This window comes from Cervus canadensis, chromosome 17, assembly GCF_019320065.1.
Source record: "Cervus canadensis isolate Bull #8, Minnesota chromosome 17, ASM1932006v1, whole genome shotgun sequence".
In the NCBI taxonomy this organism is placed as follows: domain Eukaryota; kingdom Metazoa; phylum Chordata; class Mammalia; order Artiodactyla; family Cervidae; genus Cervus; species Cervus canadensis.
This window is the reverse complement of record NC_057402.1, coordinates 5,514,442-5,534,912: the sequence shown is the minus strand read 5'-3', so window position 1 is coordinate 5,534,912 and position 20,471 is coordinate 5,514,442. Positions and strand designations below refer to the sequence as shown.

At 54.9% G+C, this 20,471-nt stretch overlaps 1 protein-coding gene across 2 annotated transcripts in view; it reads right to left on the bottom strand.

The window, feature by feature from the left end:
• Positions 1-551: 551 nt before the first annotated feature.
• The window catches only part of TRAF3 (TNF receptor associated factor 3), a 117,279-nt gene continuing 97,359 nt past the window's right edge, over positions 552-20,471 (bottom strand). The window contains exons 8-12 of one of the 2 annotated variants that reach the window (XM_043489635.1): positions 18,037-18,111; positions 16,180-16,272; positions 11,789-11,929; positions 6,311-6,485; positions 552-5,769 (exon numbers count right to left, since the gene is read on the bottom strand). In XM_043489635.1, coding sequence (XP_043345570.1) covers positions 5,198-5,769; positions 6,311-6,485; positions 11,789-11,929; positions 16,180-16,272; positions 18,037-18,111 — 1,056 coding nt within the window. In that variant the 3' untranslated portion in view covers positions 552-5,197. The remainder of the gene's footprint in view (positions 5,770-6,310; positions 6,486-11,788; positions 11,930-16,179; positions 16,273-18,036; positions 18,112-20,471) is intronic. The other variant, XM_043489636.1, reaches the window with a different exon arrangement.

Sequence of the window (20,471 nt, the reverse complement as noted above, 5' to 3'; positions counted from 1 at the left end):
CCCCACCCGGGGTCAGCTGCCCTCTGGTCCTCAGATCCCGGGTCTCTGAGCTCTGCCCTCTGGGCGCGGGGTTTGGGCCCCTCACAGCTTCCCCTCAACCTCCAGCGTCTGATGGAGAGACCCAGGCTCCGGACGCGGCCCCCAGCCCGCAGGAGCTCTGCAGGGACACGGGACGCGGGCCGCCACCGGGGCAGCACTGATGCTGCATGGAGGGGGATGCAGAGGCCGTCAGTCCTCATCTGGAAGCACCCCCGCGAGGCCCCGGCGCCCCACAAGCCAGCCACGCAGAGACCGCAGAGCGCAGGGTGGGTTTGGGTGGCCACAAGGCTGTGCGGTGACGGAGGGGCAGGGGTGGTGGGGAGGGCTGGGCGGAGCTGGGGCCTTCGCGCTGTGCCTGGGGTGCTGGAAGGCAGCCCCCACGCCTGCTGACTCGGGGGGAGCCTCGTGGGATGAGCACGGCTTCCTGCGCCAGGGCTGGACCCCCCTGACCACCCGGGGAGGCTGGCCCTGTGGTGCTGGGCCTCCGTGAGTGAGCTGAGAAAGAAACCGAGACTCCTCAGTCAGGTTTATTTTCCTCTAATGAGACAGTTTCAGCATTTCAAAGTTGGGCATTCTACACTCTTACAAACTTCAGTTATTAGCATCAGGAACACAAAAACGTTGCAAGACCTCAAAACACAAATAAATACCAAATAAAACCACACACGATATACAGTAAACAAAAATATCAAACATAATAATGCTATCAGGAAGTCAGACATGTTGTTGACCCACAGTTAACAACATGATTATTGCTGGGCAATAACTTACACGGTCCTTTTGTGTTTTTTTTCTCAGAAGAGCAGAAGAACACGGGACGTGATCACTGGTCACAATCACTTGGACTGTCAAGATGGGTCCTCACAGCGAGCGGTTGTACAGACGCAATTTTTTTTTTTAATTTTTTTAAAACAGGCAGATTAAAAATACAGAGTCACACGAGAGATTGGCCTTCTTTGGTCTTTGTTTTGGGTAAGAGAACTGAACGCAGAGGTGTGCCATCAGAGAAAGAACCGATTCTCAAAAGTGTCTGCGTGGATGTACACTTTCTTGACCACAGACTCTGTTAACTCTACAGGTAATTCTCATAGAAATCCTGGAAAATAATGCCAGCTTTTTGTGTTTACCAATTAAGTCGTTGAGTTTGCTGTGGAAGTTATCTTACTGGTCTAAGGGGACTGGTTGGGATCGGAACACCACTAACTGCAGGAGTGGTGCAGCCATCCTGGACTCCACCTCTTTAGCTGCGAGTTCACAGACAGACTAGACACAGCAGCAGCAGCAGAAATGAAATGCGAGCCCTGCTTCGGGCCACTCGCTCGGGCCTCTGCTGATGGGGCTGACCCCCCGCGCCCCGGCTCTTCGAGGCCAGCAGAAAACACCTCCACCCCCGCCGCCCCAGCTCCCCGGGGGCAACCAGCGCTGCCCGACCACCAGCAGAGACGGCCCGGCCAGCTGCCCTGGCTGCAGCCCCGAGCCAACCCCGTCCGACCTGGACCCTCGGGCGGGGACATGATCTACTTTGGAAGAAACAGAGCTATCGAGATTTGCGAACAGAAGGCAGAACCATGGTCTTGGGCTGAGCAGCAGACGGTGACGGACACCCCCCCACCCAACATCAGGTCACGGAGCAAAGGAGCGCCTGGATTCCCCCAGCCCTTCTCAGCGGCCCGGTCACTGACGGTCTGGACTAGAAGTTACCAAGCGGGGTTTCCAGCTCTGCCCGAGCCCTTTCCAGCCCTGGTGGTCAGCACCAGCAGAGGGGTGGGTTTCGGAGGGCGGAGGTGTGGCTGAGCCCCACGAGGCTCCTGGTCCCCAGCCCGCGCCTCGAGGACGGGCGGAGACACTGGGACTGGAGCGGTCTGCGCCCAGCTCGGGGTGACGGTCGCCCCTCCGAGCGCGGGCGGGGAGGTGCAGCGGGCCTGGGTGGCTGGAGGTGTGTGCCCCTGGGGCACACTCGGGGGCCTGCGCCTGCTGTGTTTAAGGGTTCGGCCAGCTGCCCACGGGCTGCAGGCTGGATGCCAGGCCTGGCACGGGAGACTGTCCCCTCGACACTGAGTGCCGGGGGGTGGACGGGGACACGGGCCCCCAGGCGGCTGGGGACCCTGTGGGAGACGAGCTGTCCGGAGACCGGCTGCCTCTTCCTAGCCAGGGTGGCCACGTGGGCCCCCTGCCGCCACCTGAGGGCCTGGTGGAGCCCACCTCCAGGATGGGGGCGGCGACTGGAGGGCAAGGGGGGCTGCCCGGCCAGGAGCTGCCTGCTCAGCTGGTGGCGGGGCTCCGGGGCTGGTGGGTGGACGGCGGCCCTCCTCGTCCACCTGCAGTGACCGTGCTGCCCTCCCGTGGGACGGGCCTTTGAACAATTCACAGGAGTCCCTGTTGTCTCCGTGCCACTGATACACCTGGCCGACAAAACCTGTGACAGAGGCCCAGGCGGGTCTCCGCTTCCACGCCAGGCAACGGGGCCGGGACGCAGGCGGGGTGACCCTGCGTGGGACTCACCACGGTTCCTCTACAGCACTGGAACGGCTTGTTCCGTGGGGAACTTGTCACTGAGTTAATGTGAAAAATGCACCCGCGTGCCGCGTCCCACACCCATCCCTCGTCACCAGGGCCCGGTGGGGGTGGGGGGCCGGAGGGCGCCCAACATCAGATGGAGCGTGAGAGGGCTGCCCCCAGCGTGGCCGCGGGTTCCCGCTGACTGTCACCACGGCCTGAAGCTCCCACCACGTCCCAGTGTCCGCCCCGGGCACAGTGAGCCGGGTCCCACGGCTCCCGGGGTGCGGGTGAGGGGCATCTCCCACTAGAAGGAGCTCCTGGAAAGCGCCCCCCCATCCCCGGCCAGATGCTTCTGGGGTGCTGCCAACAGGCTCCCCACCCAGGGCGGGGAAAGAACTGTTTTATAACAGACCGAGATGCTGCTTATGTCAGTATTGTCCGTCCTTCTAGTGGAGCAGGAGGAAGTGGCAGGCGGTCCCCATCGGTCACCTCTGGCCTCCCGGGAACACCCTCTGGAGGCCAGGTGGGGGCCTCCGGGCGGCCCCCCTCCCCCGGGAGTCCAGGCACCTTCGAGGGAGCGGTGGTCCCGCAGCAACTGCAGGAGCCCCTCCTCCGTGAGGACCCGGGGGCGGGACCGAGGACGCCGATCCGCCCTCAAAGCAACTGCGGGGGTGGGGGGAGCGCGGAGGGAAAGACACGGAGATGAAGACGACGGAGTGGTAACTGCCAGCGGGTGTGCGGGCGGGTGCTGGGAACCCATGAGGTCACTTATGGAAGCCCGGGGAGGCGGTGGAGAGGAGGTGCTTCCAGCAGGCACTGGGGCGAAGGCACACCCAGGGCGGTCGGCAGCACCAGAGACGCGGGGCCGCCGGGCACCCCTGGCCGCCCCCGCGGCCGCCGGCAGCCCGTGGCAGGCAGTCTGGGGCGCGCGGCCCGGCTGGCCCGCCGTGGGCGCGTCTTTTGGACGCGGGCACAGATGCGCGGCTCACACACGTTGGTTTCGCCTAAGAAGCACCCGTCACGTGTAGCACCCATCAGTATAAGAGCACCCATGGAGCGGGGTGCATAGCAGGGGCGCAGCGCAGGCCCGCTCTTCACAGTTGGACCATTGAGAGAAAGGAAACGGGGTGAGAGGCGCCCCAGGCGGGCGCGGGCCAGACGACGGGCCCCGGGGCCGCCCTCCCTGCCAGAGGGTGGCCCCGGGATGCCTGTGGCCCAGCTCCGCGGCCCGGGGTGGCGGTCTCTGGAATGCTCAGAGGGCCCCGCGGCGGGCGTGGGGGCGCCCGCGCCCGGGACACAGAGGCGCAGCTCCTGCCCGGCCCTGCCTGAGCCCGTGGGCCCGAGAGATTTGGAATCTGGGATGACGAAGCGGCGGAGGCTCCTGGGGGCCCGGCGGACGGGGCTGTGGGAGGGCCCCCTAGCAGGCAAAGGTCTAGTTAGTGGTCAAGAGAGAGTCTGGCTGAACCATCGCCTTCTGGAATCACGGGGAACACAGAGCTGGGGTCGAGAAGCAGCAAGTCACATCTAAGGCACGTGTACAGGACGCCACCATCTCTACGCAAAGGCCGGAGCGAATGCAGCAGTTATGACTGGATGGGGAACACGTTTTCTGCTGTGGCCGCCGTCAGCGCGAAGTCGCCTGCCCACCCCCCGACACTGGACACGGAAGTCGGTGTTGTCAGCAAGAGAGAACGTGTCTGAACACATGGGGCAGAATTTTAAAAACCTACAGGATTTTGTTTAGAACTCCAAAGTTCAACTAATGCCCTATTTTAGGGTGAAAACAATTATAAATCTGAAAATGATGCACAGCATCCATGAGCAATTTTCCTTTCATAGTAATTTTGAAGTAGTGTCATTAACTACGACAGATATTGAAGGTTTACATTTCTAACGAGAAATAACAACAGATTGAATATTCTCTTTCCTATCACAAGTGATAACCAGTGTTTGATATTTTACATTTTCTTCCAAGAAATATCAGTCTATCAACGTTTTAAAATAAAATGTTTGCAGTAACAATTATCTTAGAACTTTAAATTAAAAAATGATTCTGAATTTAGAGACTTTCAAAAAAGACCTAGGTGTACTTCAGGGTCTTCTGACAAACAAATTATTAAAACAGAGACCAGATGAGGCCTTAAAAATAGACAATATACTATATTTGAAACAAGATTGCACTCTTGAATTTTAGAATGAATATATCAGAATTGCATTATTATTTCATAAATTCTTCTTAACATGCTGACATGTCCAGCTATCCCCAGGTGTGTGTGTGTGTGTGTGTGTGTGTGTGGTGTGTTTTTTTTTGGTGTTCAAGTTTAAGGAAGAAAAAAAATTCATGGTTCTTTTCTTTAGCATATATGTTTTCCACCTTAATTAACTAGATCTTTAAAAATGAAAATGAAAACCTTCTCTGACAGCAGTATTTATCTCGTCGAAGGATAAATAATTCTCCAGAGTGAAGTGTTGCTAGTCTATTACAAAACGTGTTGGGTGTGTCCTCACGCGTGGCTCCTCCCGCCGGCCCGCGGCCGCCTTCTGCCGCTTCCTCCGTCCCCCAAGGTCCTTTTCGGAGCGCGAGGACCTCGGCGGAGACGGCCGGTTCAAACCCCCCGGAGGAGTTGCCTTCTGCTCGATCCGCCTCCCCGGGGACGCGTCAGGGGTCCGGCAGGTCCGAAGTATCCACTATGACTTTGATAAAAATGGTGTCGTCTTTGATGTACGTCCCGTTCTCCAGCACGGTCTGGGCCACGAAGACGGGGCACCCGGAGGCGATGTTCATCTCCCCGGTGGGCTTCTTGAAGCTGCTGCTGTTGGGGTCCGGCTTGAACGCGTCCCCCAGGTGCCGCCGTGAGGACCCCTGGTCCATCAGCATGAGCGTCACTTTCTGCTTGAAGGGCCAGGGCAGCAGCGCGTCGTACTCCCCGCGCATGATGACGAAGAAGAGCGACAGGTGCGTGCCCTTGCCCATGCCGTCCCCGTTCAGGTAGACCCTGGCGCACATCTTGTAGCCGAAGTAGCCCGTGTAGAAGGGCTGGCTGTACAGCGACAGCGTCTTGCCCATCACGGCCTCCTGCTTCCGCCGCTTGTAGTCGCGGATCTTCCAGATGAGCACGCCGTTGTAGCTGGCGGTCTCCAGGACCTGGAAGCGCAGGTCCATGTCGGCCAGGCGGATGTCGTGCACGCTCAGCATCTGGTCGTGCCGGCTCAGCTGTGACTCCAGCAGGCCTGGCGGGAGACACGGTGGGCGCGCACGTGACCCACGGAAGCCGGCCCGCGGGGTGGGGGCAGAGACGCATGCCCCAGACCCCCAGCCTCAGCCTGCGGGGCGGGGACACCCCGGAGCACCGGCCTGCTGCCCCCGGCTCCCCAGCTTGGGGCGATCCCCCCGGAATTGAAGCTGCTCCGCTCTCCGCACCGCGTCCTTGGCCGGCTTAATCCGGCCCCACGTGCATCCCCGTAATCGCGCTCCTCCCGGTTAATCCTGCTCAGGCGGTTTTAGGACGCTCCCTCAGCAACCCCTCTCCCTGCTCCAACGGCCCGGCGGCTTCTAGGCATCAGCCACGCTGCTGGGCTGGCCGGGTCCCCCGCCGCCTGCTGGTCGTCTTCTGTCCCCTGGCCTTCCTGAGCAGCTCCGCACCTCCACCCGCAGGCCCGCTCCGCCGGCGTCCGCCCTTGCCCTCCGCGCCTAGCGCAGGAAGCTGGTCACCCCCAGGCTCGCCCCGCTCTCACGCACAGTCGGCCCCAGTATTGGGACCCGCCGGCTCACCTGTGTTGCGCGCTGCCTGCCCCGCGCTCTTGTCCACGCTCTCCAGCTCGGTCACCCGGTTCTGGAGGGACTCCACGCTGCTCTTCATGCTGTCCGCCTCCTCCCAGTTCTGCCGGAAGGGCCGGATCTCCTTGTCCAGCTCCTTCAGTTTCTCTGCTTGGCTGTCGATGACTCGCTTCCAAATCAAAGTGTCAAAAAGGCAGAACACGGTTAGGACCTGCTGTGAGCACCGCGCCTCTGCAGACCCCTGCCGGCCCCCACAGGGCGCCTCCGCTCAGGCCCACGGGCCCTCAGGGACCCACGGGCCCTCAGGGACCCAGGCCCTAGCCCCAACTGCAGGGCACGCAACCCCCATGTCCCTCTCTCCCAGCGTCTTAGCTGGGTCTGTGAGGGCCTCTGTCCCATGAAAGGTCAAGTGACCAGCAGGGGTGGAACTGTGAGCCTCCAGGGCCGGAGGGGCCACTGTCTCTGCAGCTGCCGGGAGCACCAGAACCCCTGGGTCCCCGCACTGCCCCTGCTGCAGAGAGAACCCCTCCCCCCAGCAGGACAGGACCCCAGTGGGTGGTGGGTCCTCGGCCCCGGGTGAAGCCAAGAGGCCGGTGCCCATGGCAGGGGGGTCTCTCCCTCGATGCGCTCGGTGCCCAGTGCCCTGTGCCTCCGTGGCAGAGGAGCTCTGCTGACAAACACTTGGCTGTCGACTGTGAGGCTTGATTTAAATCACTCAGAAACCCCCTTTTCCAGAAGCACATGACCAGCACACCTGTAGCCGTCACTGGAGGGGGGCCTGGGGCTGAACTGGGGGGTCCAGTTGGCAGGTCTGGCCTGCCCACTTGTAGATGAAGCCAGGACCTGAAGGGTTTTCACCTCGAAAACAATCTGCATTTTTGAAACAGAGCACCTGAAAGGGGGCGGCTTAGCCCCTGGAGCTGTGGGGCGAGGGGGCCATCCCCAAGGTCGCGGGCTGAGCAGGGGGAGCCCCGGGGGCCTGCCGAGATCACTTCTCCTTTTGGGGCCCTATTTTTAAACCTCGAGGTTTCAGCGCCTTTGCTGGCTCTTAATAGCTGTGAAGGAACAAACATGTAAGCATGGGTTACTTTTCCGGGTAAAAAGTACAGTGTTAATCTTCCTCTTCTTTCCAAGAAACCCTGATATCAGCTAACATCTAAAAAGGAAGGATGACTTCTCTAAAGAACACGTCTTTCCACACTGAGACCACTTCATTTTAAACACACATGGCGAGAGGCACGGCTGGCTCACAAAGTCTCTTTTCTGGGGACAGTGCTGTTGACACGTGTGAACACTCACAGCCACGATGCATGTCTGACTGTTCTCCACCCGCTCAAGTGACAAAGTGACCACCCAGGCTGACGTGGGTGCTCATGAGGCCGGAGGGCGCTGACAGAAACCTAGACGCTCAGCATGGCTCCGAGGGGGCCCGCGGGGCGGCTGGAGCCCGGGGTGAGCGCGGGGCAGGGCGGGGTGGCCGAGGCCAGCTGCTCTTCACGTCCGAGCCCCCCAGCGGGGACCGCGCGGGACAGCGGCCTGAGGCCATGAGGCGCTCTGGGGACAGAAGCGACCGCGACGCCCCCACTACACACCAGGGGCGAGGAGTCCGCGGGCGGGGCCGGGCAGGAGGGGACACGGGACCACAGGTGCACACGCGCGCGCGCACACACACACACACACACACACACACACACACACGGGCCCCGGCAGGAGGGGACATGGGACCCGCAGGCACACACACATGCGCGCGCACACACACACATATAGGCAAGGCCCACCCATGACCTAGAAGGCGCTCCTCTCACAGCAAGGGGAATGTGAACACACACGCCCCACCTACAGGAAGGGGAATGTGAACACACACACACATGTCCCACCTACAGGAAGGGGAATGTGAACACACACACACGCCCCACCTACAGGAAGGGGAATGCGCGGTTGTCAAGCAGCCCCTTTGCTGGGTCGAGGCTGCGGGTGAGGGCAGCACGTGGACCTAGCCCCGCCTTCCCTGGAGGATGCGGCGAACATGACCTCATGGTTGACGAGCCACCTCTGCCCAGCCGCCGCAGGGTCTCTATAAACACAGACCTTAAATGCAGGTGAGGGTTTTATTAGAGAAAAGGGCTCAGGAGCTGAGACATGCACAGACCGCTCACGACGTACGCACACCCTCGTCAGGAGACCTGCTCACAGGGCGCCAGACCCTCCGTCGTGCGTTCGGGCCCCTTGGCGCTTACATCGCTGCCAGTCACTCGGCTGACGCGGGTGGGTTCTGGGCTCAGCAAGGGGCCCGGGGACAGGGTGGGACCTGCTGACTGGGGGACCACTGTGTCATCCAACTGTGTAAGGAGAAAGGGACTTCCCCAGCGGTCCAGCGGTTAAGACCGTGCGCTTCCAGTGCCGGGGCACAGGTTCAACCCGTCAGTGAGCCCAGATCCCACATGCCGCGTGGCATGCAAGAAAACAGAACAGAAATGTCTTCACAAGTGAAGTATCAAGAAACCACCCTTCCAGGGATGGAAACACACACACTCTTTGGTTCCACTCTTTAAGCCCCTCTGCCTGCCCGGCCCGGGGCTGTCAGGACACTGCCCTCCATGTGGACTCCTTCCAGGCCAGTCCGCAGGATTCAGACGGGAAAGACATGATGCAGAGAGCTACAGGCCTGTCACCAGTAGGTGGTCCGAGGCACCGGCTGGGGAAAGGCTTCCTGGAGGAGGGGGCATCTACCCTGCCATCCGAGGAGGAGCCAGAGTCGGGACAGGAGGCGGGGAGAAGGTCCGGCCCGCCGCGAAGAGAGTGGCTAGGTGGCCACGCTCAACAGCGGCCAGGCAGGCGGCGTCCTGAGCTGTGGTCCAGCCAGTGACCCTCCCCTGGTGGCTGGAAGGCTCTGAGGTGAGGACTGAGGTGCAGGGCTGAGCCAGGCTCTGTGGAAACGGTGGGGGAGTGCATCCACAACCTCATTATGGACTCTCTCTTTTTTTTTTGGTTATAAATGAACCTACTACTTCATACACACAATGGAATACTACACAGCCATAAAAAGAGTGAAATGCCAGATGGCATGATGAAAGTAGATGAAAATAGAGATTATCAGGTGAAGTCAGAAAGAGACAGATATTATATGATATCACTTATATGTAGAATCTAAAATCAGACACAAATGAACTCTTCTACAAAACAGAAAGACTCCGACATACACAGAGACAGACTGATAGTTGCCAAGGGCGACGGGGTTGAGGGAGGGATGGATGGGGGCTGGGGTTAGCCGATGAGAACTACTGTATGTAGAATGGATAAACAGGGTCCTGCTATATAGCACAGGGAACGATATGCAATATCCTGTGATAAATCATAATAGAAAAGAACGCTAACAAAAAAGAACGTATATGTATATCTATGTCCCTTCATTGTTCACCTGAATCTGTCACAACATTGTTAACTGGCTATACCCCAATACAAAATAAAAAGTTAGACAAAGGCAGAATGTATATACATCACTTTACTGACAAAAGCATCTAGTCACAGCTATGGTTTTTCCAGTAGTCATGTATGGATGTGAGAGTTGGACCGTAAAAAAGGCTGAGTGCTAAAGAACTTATGCTTTCCAATGGTGGTGCTGGAGAAGACTCTTGAGAGTCCCTTGGACTGCAAGGAGATCCAACCAGTCCATCCTGGAGGAAATCAGCCCTGAACATTCACTGGAAGGGCTGATGCTGAAGCTGAAGCTTCAACACTGTGGCCACCTGATGCTAAGAGCTGACTCATTGGAAAAGACCCACTTTCCCACCTGATGCTGGGAAAGACTGAAGGCAGGAGGAGACGGGGGCGACAGAGGATGAGATGGTTGGATGGCATCACTGACTCAATGGACATGAGTTTGAGCAAGCTCCGGGAGATGGTGAAGGACAGGGAAGCCTGGGGTGTGGCAATCCATGGGGTCGCAGAGTCGGACAGGACTGAGCGGCTGAACGACGACATCTATGTGTATGACTGAGTCAGCCTGCTGTACCGCGGCAGCCGACCCAAGACTGGAAACCATTACATTAAAATAAGAACTAAATTTAAAGAAAAACAAACCCCTGCCCACTCATCCTTCCTTCAGTTGCTGACAGGCTTAACATCATTTCAAACACTACATCACCTCCTCAGCCCTCCCGTGCACCTCCGCCAGCCTGTGCACACGGGCCCTGCTCACGAGACGCCGGCCTCGGTCCCGGCGTGCTGACCAGCGCCTCCGGGCCAGTGGCGGCACGCAGGGGGCCTCCCGCAGGAGCCCTGATGCTGTTCCACATAGCATCGCGCTTTTCTGGCTTGATTCAATACCTGCGACTGGCACCCTTCTACTACAGCCTAATGTTTCATTATGCTTTTCCTTGTCTCTGGACAATCACCAAGTTTAATACAAATGAAATTAATAAGTCCCTATGCAATTCAAAGCATTATAACTAACCTCGACAATAAGATGGGAGGCAAGATGATCTCAAAGATGCTGTGACTCTGAGCTATTAGAAATATTTTATCTTCCAGGTAATTTAGGGAAACCCTGGGCACAAGCACTGGAAGACCATTCTGGCCACACAGGAGTGCTTCTCGCCTGGAGTGTGTGATACACACAGGAACTATGACCCTGAAGGCACACCCGAGTCAGCCGATGTGAGGACAGTGTCTGGAAGAATAACCTACAGCAAGTACCTGATGGAAGCCCGAGTGGGTTACAGAGACAGGGAGCCACAATCTGATCGGGCGTGTTTGGGCGTCACCCTTCGCAGAGCAGCGAGGGCTTCCGTGTTTGGGGTGGAGGTACCTTTGGGTCACCATGGTGAGATAAAGTGATGTGAGTACCTGTGTCATTGGAAGATTCAGAACAGAACAGTTTGGCTTCAGTTCACTTTAGGAAGTGAAACTACACAGCTACTCAGGAACAACATGAAATCTTAAATAATATTCATAAAAAGCTAATTTTAAAAAACCAAGGCTCTGGTCTTATTTCACCAACAGTGAAGCAAAGGCACAGGAGAGAGGGGATGGGGCTGGGCCTCCAGGAACAGGCAGGAAGGGTGCCTGCAGCCTTCCAGGCCAGTTGCGGACCCAGGCGCCCCGTGGACCCAGTCTGCCCTGTGAACCTAGGTCACCCGTGAACCCAGGCTGCCCCGAGAACCCAAGCCACTCACGAACCCAGGCCAGCTGCGAACCTAGGTCACCCATGAACCCAGGGCGTTTCACGAACCTAGGTCACCCGTGAACCCAGGGCGCCCCACGAACCCGTGCCTTCCTGTGAACTGAGGCCACCCCGCGAACCCAGGGCACCCCACGAACCCAGGCCACTTCCCCGAGTTTCACTTAAACAAGAGAAACAAGCTGCCCTGTGGACCAAGGTCAGGGCTTTGGCTCGGACACCTCCCTGCGACAGTCCTGGTGGAGAACACGGACGCATTCCCTCCAACCCAGCCACAGTCTTACACTTCTTACCTGTAAATGCAGTATTTTGGATTCATTATTTCGAAGCATTTCCTTCTGTCTCTCAATTTCAATTTCGAAGCTACATATCTGGTTGTGCAAACTCTGTATGCTCTTGTTTTTTTCTACACTTTCGTTCTGCAGCAAGGAAACCTGAAAAAAGAAAGTCTCCAATTAAGCAAACACCATGATCTTAACAAGAATTAACAACAACTCTAGCACGAGTAATGAAATGTCGACAACAGGTCCGCTCACTGGAAGGAGTTCCAGGAACAAGCTCCTCCCCACAGGAAAGGGGGTCCTGTCCGTTCAACAGGGACATGAACCGCAGTTCTCAGAACCTTTCCTAGGAGTCAAGTAAGATGAGCTGAGTGCCTTTCAGAATTAGCAGGACTTTCTAAAGATTTTGCTGAAAACAAATAAATCTTTTATCAGAGTGGCTTTCACACTCTGATGAGGAAACAGTGGGAAACCCCTCCCTGCACCTCACCTCCTCGCTACGTACCTTGAACACATGTGCCTATTCCTAAAACAGGATCACAAAACCAAACCCGTCCTAATCAATTATAACGTACCTGGCACTTTCTATTTTATTCTACTTTTAAAAATGCTAGTTGCAACCCACTAAATTATTTCACAGCCACCAGTGGGCCACTCGCCACCCTTGAGAAGCTCTCAGCAGAATGAGGGAGCAGGAAGGGAGGGGTCTCACATGTGCCGCAGGGAGTCCTTGGGGCAGCCTGCCACCCCACAGAGAGGGGATGCAGATGGCGGAAGGGGGTTCCAGGGGACAGGGGTGTTGGGGGAACTGGGATTGCCAGGGGGTGGGGGTTCTGGGGGACGGGGGTATCAGGGGAACTGGGGTGCCAGAGGATGGGGGTTCCGGGGGACGGGGGAAGTGGGGGTGCCAGGGAATGGCGGTGTTGGGGGGATGGGAGGGGCACCAGGGGATGGGATGCCAGGAGACCACGGCGGTCCAGGAAGGGCCTGCTGGGGGCAGTTCCAAGCCCACCTTTGACATTTTCAAAGTTCCTTTCTGAAAAATAATCAGCTCCCAAGAACCAATTTACACAGGACTTAAAAGCCCTGGGGTGAGGAATTCAAGGACAACTCTACAAGGTGTCTTCTCACAATGCTTCCACAAGGGGCACTCTGGACGGCCCTGGGGGCTCTGTGGTTAAAGAACCCACCTGCCAAGCAGGAGACTCCAGGGCACTTCAATCCTCGGAACCTCCTCTGCCAAAGGCCATCTCCGCCCACAAGCGCTGGGTCCCTCTCACATGGCCCTCCCACGCCCGGAAGACGGTGCGTTCCACCGCGGCTCTACTCGGAGGTGCCCCCTCATACTGCCAGCACCTGAGGACCACCCAGCCACGCGACAGCTCACGGGCATCTCAGGTGACTTCTGGATTCCTGACCTCGTCCCTCTGAGGAACCACCAGCCCAAAGTCAGCGTCCTGCTTGGAGGCAGTACCTTTCGGGTGCTGTCTCAGTCTGTTTTATTTATAACAAACATATTTACAAAAGAATACAAAACCTGCAATATATATTTCAACTCCCCTAGGGTTTCACTCAGCACAAATGCACTCTCTTTCCTAAACTATGCTGTCTCACTGGTCCTCGGCCTCCTGCAAGGACCAGCCTGCAGCATCCAGCCTGGGGCATGGGTGGCTGGCAGTGGTACCTTGCTTTTTCTAAAGTTACCACTCCCTCATTCCCATCCGTTGGAGATGGACACAGTTCCTGGGCTCCGGCCTTCTGCCGCAGTGGCTCTTGTGCTGCTGAGCACGGGCTCCAGGGTCCGCAGGCTGAGCTGCTCTGCGGCACATGGGATCTTCCCGACCCAGGGATTGAACCTGTTTCCCTTGCACTGACAGCAGACTCCCACCCACTGCACCCCCAGGGGAGTCCGCCACATCACACTCTTGATGTCTTTACAGAGGGATTGCCCTTAAACTTAGTTTCCTTTATTTACATATTTTAATGAAGGATGCCAGCCCCTGGGTGCCAGCAGACCCTCGCTTTCACCCGCCCACCAGGTGACGCCACAGGCAGAGGGAAGCCCACCAGCAGCTGTGTTTCCCAGAATCTACACAGCAGACCGAGCAGGGTCCCCCCGAGACCCTCCTCCCCAAACATACCCTCCACCCCCGCCTGTTGGGGGCACCCTAAGACTTCCTTGTGACTTAAGCTTTCCTAAAATGTAGGATGGGTGTTTCAGGTCCTGACTTTAAACAGTTTTGTTGTTCTTTTTTAGTTGGACTGTGCATGTAATAATTGGTCTTTCCGAATCAACTCAAATGTTCTATTTTCTAACCTAGATGAACAAAATAACTCAAGATCCAACTGAATAGTTCTATGATGAGAAACAAATTCCCACTTTAAGAAAACACAAACATCTCCATTTGTTGTCCAGGTTTGCTCTTGGGCCCAGAGAAGAGATGCCAGCTTCTCACGGACACAGGAAGGGTGCGCAGGGCGGAGGCCTGGCTGTCCCGAGTGGGGGGTGGGCTCAGGGAGGGGCTCACCCCTGAGCAAAGCCACGGGAGCAGACGTTTCAAACCCGCCCCCCCGGCTGGCGTGTGCTGTGCAAGGGGGAGGATCGCCGGGGAGGGGGTGTGGGCCATGTAGCCGGGTCCCGGGGTTTCCAACAGTGCCAAGAGGATGCCCTCAGGGTGCTGGGGTGGCAGGGCAGGAGGGCGCAGGACGGGATGACCCCCATCTCCCCCTCCTGCATCTGGGACGGGATGACCCCCATCTCCGCCTCCTGCATCCCGGACGGGATGACCCCCATCTCCCCCTCCTGCATCCGGGGAGCCCTCCTGACAGCCCCACCAACAACCGAGGGGGTGAGCACACCCCCAGCCCGCAGCTATGTAACCAGCACAGCTGGGACAAAACCAATACACTTCACAGGAAAGGGAGAACCTTTTAGATACATGAGAAGCTGTATCTGTGAGAGACCAAAAGCCCTGCGATCTACGCCTATAGTTTGAAAACGCAGAAACAACGCCTTCTTCAACAAGAGGAGAAAAAAGGATTCATAGGTAAACCGTTGCTGAACTCAGAGCAAATATGTGCTCATGGGAAAGTTATAAATCATTCATGTGACACAGATTCTATTTCACGGTCAAACAGAAGGCTCTTCCTGTCCCACGCGTGGTACACACAGCACACAAAGCCTTTCAGAGCTTCTCATCTCCAGCTTAAGCATTTATACTAAAAAAATATTTAATGTCATATTTAATAAACATTTTTTGATTTAAAACTTTACACTCCTTCAAGCACATTTACATTTTAAATTGCTTGGGTTTAACACTCAAAACAAGATATTCAAATCTTTACAAACCTTTAGAAAGCAAACATCAACTCCCCGGGCTGCCGAAACTCATCCCAGCGTCCTCCCATCACACGTCCTCAACACATGTTTGTTGAATATCAAACTAAGTTCTTATTTTTGTATACAAGCCATAAGCCACAGTGGGAGATCTATAACCTTCTCTGTCAAGCCTTGGAGGTTTTCATCCTTTCTTTGGGAAAGCAGGCTTGGCAATCTGAGCACCACAGAACAAACCCCGCCCCCCCCCCCGCCCCCGGGAGGAGTGTTCTGTGGGCAGGTGCCTGCTAATAAGGAGGGGAGTGCAGACCCCACAGCGGGGCTTCGAGGAGACGCCCAGGAGAGCAGGTGTGTCTGGGGAGGGGCTGTGTGGCCCCCCAGACTTCCACAGTTAACTGTAACCCTGGTATCCCTGGTTGGGGAAGTAAGATCCCACATGCTGCGGGGCAGCTAAGCCCGTGCACTGCAGTGAAGACCCGGCACGGTCCACAAACAAAAACGCACAACGAACAACAGTAACACTGGTGATGTGGACACGTCCCTTCCTCCTGTCTCTTACAGGGTCACACACGTGACACCGGTACCCTTCCAGACTGGGGCTGGCAGACTTTCTGTAAACAACCAGAGAGTAGTATTTGGGGGCTGTGCAGTCCACACGGTCTCCGTGTCAACGCTGCCGTCCTGGTCTGAAAGCAGCCATGGGCAATGGGGAAGTGAGTGCGCGTGGCCCCGTTTCGATAAAGCTTTATTTACAAAAAGACAGGGTTGGGGGGTGGACACTGGAAGCGACAATCCCTGTTCTAACTCAATACTAAGAGAATCACCATGTGAGTTTTTTAAAAAGCACTTTATACACACTTGGCAACTAAAAAACAAAAAGCAAGCTAGCAAAACCACACACCTGCATTTATAAACTCAAGATCGCTTGAGAAGAATTTACTTTTTTGACACTTCATGCTGTTTCTTTTATCCAAAACCCATTACTAAATAAAAAGAAGGCTTTCTTCTTCACACAACAGGAAGAAATTGTCAGAAGCCAGCAGAGGCCGGGAACGGCGGGGCGTACCTTCTTCTCCAGGGAGTTGCTCCACTCCTTCAGCAGGTTGACATGCTGCACTGCGGAGCTGGCCTCGTGGGCCTTGATCTGCTGGTTTGTCCCCTGAGAACAAAGAGGAGATGCAGTCAGCCAGCCGCCCTCGGTCAGAGGCTCCGACCCTCAGACGACCTCACGCCAGCACCGCACATGAAGGGGGGGACTGAATCGGGGAAGGCTCACAGGGCATCTCCAGCCTCCAAGGGCTGCGCTCAGTGACCCCTGATCTACCGTGTGCAGGTGAGGGGGCCGCACCGAGAGGGACCGCGCAGCTCAAGGATGAGGCGCTGCGATTCCGCGCCCACAGCCTCGAGACCGTGTGCTTCACTGACCCCTCAGTTTACCTACGCTTCAGACCTCCAACATTGAGAAATTAAATTTCAGACATATCCCTTTTGTTCCTTAGTAAGTTTTCTGCACTAAAATATAAATGGAAAACGTTGAGACATCTGCAAGTCGTAGCTAGATGGTGCTACAATAATCTAGTGAATGTGTAATCAAAGTAGGATTCTAAGTAATCTATTAAGATATTAACTTACTAGTGAAATACTAGTATCAGGAAATGCACAGTCCCTAACTATTCTAAGTATACTTAGAAAGTTACGTACAGAACATAAACAATCTACAGAGTACATAAGATGTAGACCATCTCAGAGTCAATAATGAGCATGTGAAACAGTACTTCACATATCTAAGAAAATAAATGGTATAAGAATGCAATTTGTTTTTGATCCTGGAAAATTTAAAAGCCATGGAAAGCATTTTGATGATCTCCAAAACATATACTCTGTACATAGAATATTCATATATATATGTTCATACAAGTATTGCTATATATCAACATATATATATATACATACACAGAATGAATGATATATAAGTACATACGACATAACAGTGGTGAGGGCTCAGTCTCCTTAAGAGACAAGCAGAGGGAAAGCTACCTTCGTCCTCACTCTCAGGCTTTTTACTTCCTAAGAAAATGCTGAGATGCCAATATCTCTGCACTGATTCCATAATAATGTATTGATAATACATAAAAATCAAATATAAAATGCTTTAATTGAAGTATATACTGCCCTTTGATAGTTCTAAAATGAAGATATACATTTAAATGAAAATAGTTCAAATTCACTAGCCATCTCAGGTGTGTTAAAAAAAAAATCACTTTCTAAGAAAATGTTGAGATGCTAATATCCCTGTTCTGACTTCACAATAATGTATTGATAATACATAAAAATCAAATATAAAATGCTTCAACTGGAGTACATACTGACCTTTGATAGTTCTAAAATCAAGATATACGTTTAAATGAAAACTAGTTCAAATCCACCAGCAATATCAGGTGTGTTAAAAAAAACAAAAAAACCAGGAACAGATTTCTCACGGCACAGGCGTGGCAGTGGAAGAGACTCCTCTCCGCCCGGCAATCCGGGAGGTGTGGCATGTACACGGGACACACTAAGGACACACGCGTGTGCAACCCTCACCGCGGTGCACTGGTGCACATGCTGCTGAAACCACGTCCGGGGTGCCGCAGTCTACCTAGAAACCCCACCCCGCGTCGGGCCTGCCGGTTTGAATGGGATCCTTCTGCTGAGGCATTAACTCCCCCTCAGCACAGGCGTCCACCTAAAGGCTCACGACACCCCCAGCCTGAAAAGCGGCCCCCACGGCTGCCGCACGTGGTCTGTCGCCCGTGTGAAGCTGGTGACTCGGAGCCGTAACAAAACGGAAAGCCCAGAGCTTGCATGTTAAAATGTCAACACAGTTAACTTTCTCTCATGGAGGAATGTCAGCGACTGGGAAGGACGAATGTCGGATACTGACCTGAAAAATGCAGCCATAGCGCTTAAAACTACAGGTGCTGGGGGCATTGACACACTCTGACAAGTGTGCACTCAACTGCAACGGGAAAGAGACGTGAGTTGTGGCACAAACGTTTGCATGAAAATGTTCAAACATATCAAGGGCACAGGTAGCATCTGGGTTCCACTGTTACGAATGGGGCTTGTCGGCTACAGGTGTGTTTACACCACCTGCTTCCTAGACTTCTACCCAGTAAATATACAGTATCATCACGTGTATACACATACACACCAATATACAGAAATACATTTACTGTAACATTTCTTACACTTGTGGCTTTTTTTAGAACAACTTTTGTGACACGCTGTCTGCAGAATTTTAAAAAGAAAGGAAGAAAAAAAAAAAAAACCAAACTGAAAAGCACATTTAAAGACTATAAACAAAAAAATTGCATGAAACACAAAAAATAGAAAGCATTCCGATGTAGCTGGGCCACACACCTCGTATACAGTACACAGAAGTAGGTGTCTCTCTCCAGGGAAGCGCACACAGGCACCCCCAGACCCCCATGCTCACGACAACTGCAGAGGGGACTCTCCTTCTGAAAAGACTCTCCTCCCTCAGTTTGGCCAGAAATTCATGTGGCTTTTCAGAGACCCCTGAGTCATCTTAACAACATGGATCTTAACGTGCTCCACTCCACTTCATGGAGGACAACTACGAGGGACAGGGGCGGAGCTCGTCCGGCCAGGAGGAAGCCCGTGCTCTGCTTCAACGTTGGCAAATTGTCAAACACACACTGCTCAGGGTGCCCCTCAGGAGAGGAGGAAATGGAAACATCCGCATTTTAGAGACACGGCGTTTTGCGTTAGGCTAATACAATTTTAAAGATGATCTCTATCTTTATTGGAAATTCAAGGGACAGATCTTTACAGAAAACAGTCAGACCCTGAATCAGCAGAGCGGTTTGTGAGCGCAGTGCATGGGGGCCCGGGAGCGTGTCCTCCCAGGAGCCAGCGCTTGTACGACATTGCTCTGGTGGGCGCAGCTGGGTTCGATGCCTTCTCTTCTATTCTCTGGGACAAAGTCGCCTCCCGCCAGGTCCGTACTCAGGACGACAGGGAGAGGCTCACAGCAGGCCAGACTGCTGGCCGTGCCAGTTACAGGACAGCCCGAGGGGCCCACCTGCCCGCTGCCAAGGCCAACCCGGAAGAAGGTCCGGGCCGGGGCGGGGTGGCAGTGGCTGCACCTGCAGGAGGCAGCCAGGAGGCAGGTGGCAGGTGGCAGGCACAGAAACTCAACAAGCAGCCGTGTGTGCAGGGACGTCAATTTGAAAATCGTAAAACGTTTTCTTTCACTGCCATCAGTACAGTTGTAAATCCAACCAGCTAACACGTCTAATGTTAAAATTGGGGACATATTGAGTTTAGCGCTATTTTCTACAACTATAAACTCAGGGTTGTGCTTCCCCTAAATTGGCTTCATCATCATTAGTCTCAGAGCCCTACAGAATTTAGGGGAGCTCGGGGCTAGAGCAAGAACCATCCATAAAATGGCACCTTTCACCAGAAACTTGAGATCAATGCAGGTTTAAAGATTTTTTAAAATAAAGATAACTTAAAGGCAAATGGAGACAATTTTGTTCCTAATATAGATAGCCCTGCGTGAGTCAACACTGAGGAAAGTATATGGAACCCTGGAAGTTATTTCCACAGCAGCCTCTTCGTAGGTTCACTTTAACAGAGGGACTTCCCAGCCGTGGAGACAGTGCCCTTGCTGTTCTCTGAGGCATGGCCAGGGGCCCAGAGACCACCGTCACACCCGGCGAGACCGGCCCCTGCCCAGCAGGGACGTCCGGGACGGGGCACCTCGGTGAGAGGGGCTCCAGGGTCCTCCTGCGCCCGTGTCCCTGGCCTCAGGGACGGGAGAGACCGACGTCCCCGACCCCTGCAGTGTCCAGGTGTCAAATCCCAGGCAGCTGAGAAGGGCTGAGGTGAGCACGTTCCTCAGGCCAGAGCGCCCAGGCCCGAGGGCGCTGGGCGTGGGGACCAGGGCTGCAGGCACCCCGAAGCCCACGGGCGCCCCCACGGCTCCCAGAACAGCAGCTGGATATACCCTGGTCAGACAAGGCAACCGCAGAGTCCACCTGCCTCAGGGACAGTCCAGGTCCGCCAGTCCGCCGTCCAGGCGCCTCCCCACCGCCCGCCACCCACCACCCTCTCACCCCAGGGCAGACCCCGCACAGCCTGTGTGGCCGAAACAGCTCATGAGCATCTCTCAGTTAACTGATCTTCCTGAGACGCTCATAGAGTCATTCCTATTCTACAGATTTAAATCTAAAAAGGGTCGCCCCTGCTTGCACTGTAAATATTCCCGTTTTCTCAGTTTTTAATGATGTTTTTGCTCTGAATTCACCACTCTGTAGCTTTTAACTGCTTGTTTCTGAAATATCTGAT